This window comes from Lolium rigidum, chromosome 5 (assembly GCF_022539505.1).
Source record: "Lolium rigidum isolate FL_2022 chromosome 5, APGP_CSIRO_Lrig_0.1, whole genome shotgun sequence".
NCBI lineage: Eukaryota > Viridiplantae > Streptophyta > Magnoliopsida > Poales > Poaceae > Lolium > Lolium rigidum.
In genome coordinates, this window is record NC_061512.1 from 119,166,307 (window position 1) to 119,174,036 (window position 7,730).

Genomic DNA, 7,730 nt, shown 5'->3' on the forward strand with positions numbered 1-7,730 from the left:
AAATTTTACAGATTTCATAAATTCCCCATCATACATAAGGAAATTTGAAGTAAACTGAACTACTGAACTCTATTCACAATGCATGCTTGCTTGAAACCTGGTTAACTTCAGCTCGAATTTAAAACCTCCATGGGACTTTTCTCAAAGCTTGGTTGGAACCGTACATGTGGCAGCTGCCACTTGGCAGCCGCCGGTTTTAATTAACAGTTCTCGGTCTCGCCGAGAAAGAAATGAAATAAACTTCAACAGTCAACACAAACATGCCTACATCTCAAGAAAAAAACACAGACATAAACATGCCTATAGGCTATAGCTAGTCAAGGAATAAGCCAGCTGGTACAAATAGGAGATCAATCATACAGTGAAAGTAAGCAAAACAGCTCTCACGTTTCACGGACCACACCCATGAATAATACTCCATGAACTTTGTTTTGGTGAAGTATGCTCCATGAACTATCGGCCGATCATATGTACAAGTACAACTGATCACTTGATTGAGTGCAAGAAAACTGATCTGGTGAATCTTGAGATTGACGAAGTGATCACATTCGTCTTGCTGTCAACGGGGACGTTGCTTCCTAAAAGAATATTTCGCATTCTATGAGACACCAAAGTGTGAAACCTAGGATTTAAACTCTGCTGGGTTGGGGTTGCAACTGCCCTCCCAAGTACTAACCATCCAACCATTAGTTGAACTCAATTAAACCACATGTTTAGTTAGCATTTTGTCGCCTTATATTGAACATGACATACTATTTACTGCACATGACTGTCGATCAACTATGGTATAAAAAACAATAGTCCGATGTGCAATGCCTTACATTCATCCAGATGTCCAAAACGACTAATCATATAGTATATACACTATATACCAGCGGCTCTACCGCACCATTGGTGCCACAAATTTACCTATATGTAATTTAATCTACTTTTCTTGATATAAGGTTGTATTAGACTGTTTGAAGATTACTTTTGCTAAGTTCAGAAGGTATCGACCCATCTCTTTGAATTATTAGCTGGGAGACCCCTTAAGTTATCTGTGTTGTAAATGGTTTGTAATTTTGAGTTTTTGAAAAACTTTGAACATACTGCATAGAATATGGGACACCGAGAATTAGAGGGTCCCCTAAGTCTCGACCCACCGACTTTCAAAGTCTCAGTCGATTAAGAGAAGTGAACTCTAGTATGATGAAAAGTGCAACTTGCGCCTTTTTATCCAGTTGCAGTTTTTATCTGTCACTAAACTTTTTTTAGAACTATATTGCACGCATGTGAAATTTTAGTCTTGCCGCGCGACGTGATTTGAGCCACACGATCTTAGTTAGATGTGTAATTGGATGGCAATTTCTGATTTTTCCTGAAAGAAAAGGCAAAGTTGTCAGGCCCACCACTACTTTTACCATGGCAACTCTTGTGGGCCATCAGGACGTGCTATGCGGGTTCAACTTTTTTTTTTACTTCTCCGTAACGGTTAAGGCAGAATAAAATCTTAGTCGATTGAGATTTTTTTTGCGAAAATTCCACCGATCTATTAATAATCATCAACAGTAGTACAAAGATATCTGAAACAAATTGTGTGAGTGTAAAGCATGGGTCCTACCCGTCAAATCCTAAACCCATCATGATCGACGTTTTGTGCATTTCGTGTGACTCAATTATCTAAAAAAATCAGATCGACATGTCACCCTGGAGGAAATGCAAGTGCAATCTCTGTGGCCATTCATTCGATTCCACGCTTAGATTCGCCTTGTCGAACACCACGCGCTCTCCTGCCTATCGTCCAAAGCATGCTACAGTCACCAAAAGCTGCATAAAGGAGACATGCATGTAAAAACACGGGCAACTGCTGAATCGCCATGCTGCGCGCATAGCGTTCAACACTGCATCATACTACTATATCATGCATCCAGGAGCAATGAATCTCTCTACATCTACATGCATTGACAATTAAGATGAACATTGACTACTTTTTGAGAAACCATGAGCATTTGACTACTGGTTTGAACACATTAGCAACAGTTGTTGCACTTGCCAATCATGCGACAAGATCGAAGAATCCACATCAAATACCATGAAATTCTTGGCCATGCATGCATACTCGATCATATGTCGATCCTTTCAATTCCTAGAGATACAGTGCTACATCATCATATGCGTCGATCGATCTCAAACCACAAATTTAATTCGACAGCACACATCGATTGAGCTTGAGGAAGACGATGGAGATATCTGTGACAGGAAGGACGAGCTAGACTGACACGGCCGGAGCTGTTGATGACAATCACGGGAAGCCATTGGGGAAGTACAAGGTGGAGGGGCTCGCGCGGCCGTTGTTGTTTCCTTTATTCCTAGCCTCGCCAGCCACCGACGGCGCTGCCATCTCCTGGCCCTGGTACATGAGCGTGGAGTTCATGGTGAGGCTCACCAGGCTGTCGTCGGCGTCAGCACGAGCGAAATTCCCGCCGTCGCTTCCACCAGCACCGCCGCCATCGCCACCCCCGCCGTCGTCGCGCGTTGTTACCATGACCGCTGACTGCACGAGCTCAAGGCACAGCCTGAGCTTGTTGGGCTCAATGTGGGTGAGCCCCGGCACGGCGCCCTTGAAGAGGAACTCCGAGGTGAGTCCCCGGAGCACGTCCAGCGGGGTGACGCCGTCGAGCGTCCTGGCATTGGGGTCAGCATGGTGGTCGAGGAGCACAGATACCATGTCGGGCGACACCATCTCCGCAGCCAGGTGGAGCGGGGTCTTCCCCGTCGGGCCGGCGCGGGAGTTGACGTCGGCGGCGCCCAGCTCGAGGAGCGCCTTGACGACGTCGCGGTTGCAGTTCTGCACGGCGTAGTGCACGGCCAGCGCGTCGTCGAGGTCGAGCCCCTCGCCCATGACCATGAGCTTGACGAGCTCGATGTCGGCCGCGTCGAGGGCACGCCGCATGCGCCGGATCTTGTGGTCGCGGTCGGCGGCGGAGGAGGGGGCGTTGTTGATGGGCAGGTAGTGGTGGGTGAGGAAGGGCGAGCGCGGCGCGGAGGCGCCCCCTCCGGAGTTGAGCGGCGACTTGGCGCGGATCTCCTCGATCTTGGCGACGACGTCGATGGGGAGGTGCTTGGCGAGGAGGTCGGCGGAGAGGCCTGAGCGCGCGACGAGGTGGGAGCAGGTGGCCCAGAGCTCCTGCATCTCGAACTTGCGAGACGCCATGAGGACCTTCATCACGTCGTCCACGGACGCCTCCTTCACCATGCTCTCCAATTGCTTCTGCATCAAACCAATCCTCCCAACCGATGAGATTCATTAAACCAGACCAAAACTAAGAAAATTGTCATCAAGAAATGCACTGTTTAATCGGAATTATGCAGCACAGTAGCAATGCATGCATCATAACAGCAAAAAGATGTACTTGCACAAACAATGGCATGACATGCTGTACACCGGCCGGCGCAATTGTTGGAAATGATGCTGCTGCTGCGTGCGTACACTCTACTGGATCGATGTCCAAGAAGAAACCCTAGCGCAACGCAAGCGCGAGCAGTGAGTGGGTGGAGACGGATGTGATGTGAGGGAAGGGACAGACACAAACGAGGGCGTGAAAAGACCCTTCCTAGTAAAGATGAGTCAGAGGGAGGAGCTCCATGACAAGTGATGCATGACAGTAGCAGCAGACCAGCACCAGCACCAGCAGCGAGGAAAAAGCAAACGAGACTGTGAGAGACTAGAGACGACCCAGTCCTATCACTCGTCCGGTACACAGCGCCGAGCGAGGGGGGAAATTGTTAGAAAATGGGCAGGAGGACGACTGACGAGGGATGTGAGTGCACTGGAATCTGCAGCAGCAGCTGCTGCCTGCAGCTCTGCCGATGCAGTGAGTGAATCAATCGATCGGAAAGGCAAAGGGGGGCAACCTAGTAGGGATCTAGTCAGGGAGAGCTGATCCGGCCTGGAGCAGCATCGGCGCAGACGCCCATGGATTCCCCTCCCTTGATTCTTCTGACTAGCTGCTGCTAGCTTGCATGCTGCCATGCTAATGTCACGCAAAAAGAAGTTGCTCCAATCATGGCAGGCCTAACGACCATCAACCTTAATGGCGTCGACGACTGGAGATCGAGTTAGCATATGCTTGCAGATCCCAAGAAAAAAGAAGGGGTGCAGGTGCATATGGATGGATGCAAATTGGAATGATAGAAGCAGTAGCATGGTTTTTGTTCCCCCACCTGGACCAGCAGGGCGAGCTGCTCGACGCCGAAGGAGCGCGCCGCGGCGAGGGTGTCGAGGGCGAGGTCGACGGCGGCGCCACAGCGGGTGTGCCAGCATCCTCTCGCGCCGCAGCCCGGGAGCGGCCCGCTCTTGGGCGCCGCCACGGATGCCTGGCCGCTGTAGAGGAACTGCAGCACCAGCACCAGAACCTCGTAGCGGATGGAGCTGACGGGGATGACGAGCTCCGGCGCGGCCGGGGCTCCTCCGCTGCCGCCACCGCCGCCACGTGAGCCTCCGCCTCCCGCTCCTGCCGAGGTGGGCCAGTTGAGCGGCGGCGGTGGCGGCTGGTGGCTGGGGTCAAGGCCGCAGAAGAGCTTCCTGAAGAAGAGGCTCCTGGCGGCGAGCACGCAGCGGTGCGCGTGCACGAGGCGGCCCTCGACGCTGAAGGCCACGTCGCTGAAGGCCTGGCCGTTGATGAGCAGGTTGAGGTAGTCGAGCGACAGCGACTTGAGCGAGTCCTCGGAGCTCATGATCTCATGTAGCGCTAGTGCTAAATTGAAAAAGATCCCGGCTTTTGCACGGGATTTGGAAGGATTTGGATGTGTGAGGGAAGGGGAAAGCAGCAGCAGCCGGAGGGAGCTCGGGACGACTGTGGGGAAGGGGAGGAGAGGAGGAAGACGGAAAGGTTAGGGGAGGGGCTGGCTAGCTATCAATCCCCTTTGCTCTACAGCGACACTGCAGCTCCGCTCTTCTGTGGCTCCCCTCCCTCCCTCCGTCGAGCTGAGAGCGATGTGCACTGTTTGATTTCTCGCGCTACAGTGTCGTGGGTGGTGTGGTGTACAGTCGCCTGCACTGTGTGCTCGCTGATGGGTGGGGGCCGCGCCGGCTGCACGGGAGGGGAGGTCCCACATGCCAGTGGCGGTACTAGCTCCGGCGCTTCGTGTAGCTGCTGTGTATGTGTGTCTGGCTAGTGTGGTACCGGATGACTGTGGCGCACGTTAGGTTTTCGTGTGTATGGTAAAAGTGAGGCGGGTGAAAAAAGTCGAGTTTCTGATTGGTAGGTTCGTTGGCCATCCACAGATCTCGATCAAATGGACATGTATCTCATATAGAGGGCGAAAAATAATGATAACTTTTATGCACGTTGGCTTTTTATTTTTAATGTAATTATAGAAAGTCTAAATCTAAGAGAAGTAACTTTCGTGGGTAGACAATTGACATGGGCCAATCGTCTAATGGTTCCAACTTTATGATAGTTGGACAGAGTTGTTGCTAGTGTTGATTGGGAATAAAAAGTCCCGCTAGTTAGTGTTCGAGCTCTTACTCGGTCTGGTTTCCATCATACACCTATTTTTCTTGATTCCGGTGTACAAGCGCACCTTGAAAATAAGGCACATTTTCTGTTGAATTATTATGGTTGAGGCAAGAAGGCTTTGTTGATATGAAAAGATAATGGGAGGCAGTTTTAATTGGTTATTCACCAATGGTGATTTGACAGAATAAGATCCGTCATCTCCAAAATTTTCTTAAAGGGTGGGCTAGAAACCAAAGTAGGGTCTGTAAGAAGGAATATGAGCGCCTTCTTCATATAATTGAGTGTTTAGATACAAAAGTTGATGGGTTCCCATCCGAGTTCTATCAAGTTTGTCTATGCTGGACTGTGACTGGGCACAACACCCGAGCCCCTTAGCCGCTCCCGCGAGTGGACTGGGGCTCCCGGCGGCGCCCCCCCTCGTCCCCCTCGTCCCCTTCCCCTCCTCCTCGCCGCCGCCTCAGCGCGTCGACGGGCGAAGCCCGTGCGGCGCCGGCGGCGGCAGGGCCCCTCTCTCCCCCTCGTGCGGTGGTGGCAGCACGGGCTGGCACGGCTGGTGAGGGCGCCGTGCTGGACGTGGGGCGCGGCGGCGCGGTTCCTGCAATGGCGTGGCGCCTGCGTGGCCTAGGCGTGCTCGCGGCGGCTGCTCCCGGGAGTGGTCGGCGTCGGGCGGCGCGAGCTCTGTGCGCGGCGGCCTGGTGGTGCGCGGGGACGCCGGGTTCAGGCCCAGCTCGGCAAGGCGCGGTGGGCGACGACGCGCGTCCGGCCGACCATGGAGGAGACCTGCATGTGGTGGGTTGTGCGGATCCAGATCGGGTCTGGCCGCCTCGATTCGGGACGGGCAGGGGCCCGAGCCCTTCGAGCCCATCCATCTCTGCCAATATCTGCGTGCTCCGGCCGCCTTGGGGGCGGTTTGGTGGTCGATCTGGCAGGGGGTGCTCCTTCCAGTGGGTCGGAGGCGGTGCTTTGGCGGCCCGGAGTCCTTGGTCGGCGTCTGCTGTCCTCGCAATGGTGTCTCCCGTGCTTAGCAGTTTGCAGTGCACAGAGTTGGGTGCCGGGGCGGCGGCCCTGGTCGGTGGGAGCCATTTTGGTTGGCGGGAGTGCCAGTGGCTCAGGAGCTGGCCGGAAACCATGGTCGCGGGGGCGACGTGGTGGCTGGCGAGCAGCGTGCGATGGCAGTGGATCGACCGCTCCATCGGTCGGTGTCCTGACTCCTGTGTAGAAGGCGGGAAGAGTTCGCCGAGGGGAAACCCTTGCCCGCCCGGGCCACGATGGCGACGTCCACGGACGCTGTTCCCTTCTTGAAGGCGTTGTTGAGGCTTCTTCCTGTCCTTCTACGTGCTCCGGGTGGAAGCCCAAGATGCTCGGATCGGGCGGTGGCGGCGCTCTCGTGTCGTGATCTTCTGGAAGACACCGCCTTGGAGTTCACAGTGTGTGGCTCTCCGTTGGTCGTGTGGCTGAGGCGCGGTATTTGTCGAGCAAGGTGCTCCGGGTGAAAACCTAAGATCTGCGGATCGGGCAGTGACGGCGCACCCGTGTCGTGTTCTCCTTGAAGACATCGTCTTGGAGTGTACTAGTGTTTCTTCAGATGTCGTTGGCTCTTTGCTTGGCGACCTTCGGCAAGGCTTGCGTCTTGCCATGCTTCCTCGTTGAGTTTCCATAGTGCTGCTTGTTGGGGTTCGATCGGTGGTGGTCGATGCACAGTGGTGGTCACCCACTGGTGGTGCTGCCCGCGGTGGGGAGTTCTGTTGACGGCGTGCGTGTTCGATGACTCGCTCTAGGGTGAGCTCCGGCTCGACATTGTTGTTGTCCGGTGTCTTCTCCGAATCTTCGTAGGCTTCGTAAGGGTCGTGATCGCCGTTCGAGGTTCCGGTTGTAGCCATGTTGGCAATTTGTGTGGGTGTGTGAGTGTGTGTTGTAAGCTGGGCTCAGCTCTTTGTACCTTGTCGCGGTGATGGCGTTATTAATTTAACGTCTAAAAAAAGTTTGTCTATGCTCACTAGCTATGAGAGAGGCAAATGAGAAAGTTTTGCAACAATGAAGAGACTAAATGGGCACATCGAGCTAAAGTTAAACATGTCCAAGAAGGAGAAAATAACACTAAATATTTTCATCTAGTTGCTAACGGTAAGAATAGGAGGAAAAAAGATCTTCGGACTAGAGCAAGATGAAGAAAGTATGGTAGGTGAGGAAAATCTCAAAGTCTACATCACTAAATATTATTAAAAACTG

At 53.1% G+C, this 7,730-nt stretch overlaps 1 protein-coding gene across 2 annotated transcripts; it reads right to left on the minus strand.

The window, feature by feature from the left end:
• Positions 1-2,054: 2,054 nt before the first annotated feature.
• On the minus strand, positions 2,055-4,840 carry LOC124657827 (BTB/POZ domain and ankyrin repeat-containing protein NH5.2-like). 2 transcript variants are annotated; one of them, XM_047196322.1, is made up of 3 exons: positions 4,520-4,840; positions 4,204-4,453; positions 2,055-3,250 (listed from the first exon to the last, which is right to left on the minus strand). In XM_047196322.1, exons 1-3 carry the CDS (start codon positions 4,714-4,716, stop codon positions 2,282-2,284), a joined length of 1,416 nt encoding a protein of 471 aa, XP_047052278.1. In that variant the 5' UTR covers positions 4,717-4,840; the 3' UTR covers positions 2,055-2,281. The 2 variants fall into 2 exon arrangements, with proteins under 2 accessions (XP_047052278.1, XP_047052277.1); XM_047196321.1 differs by having other exon boundaries at positions 4,204-4,840.
• Between the last annotated feature and the right edge of the window lie 2,890 nt (positions 4,841-7,730).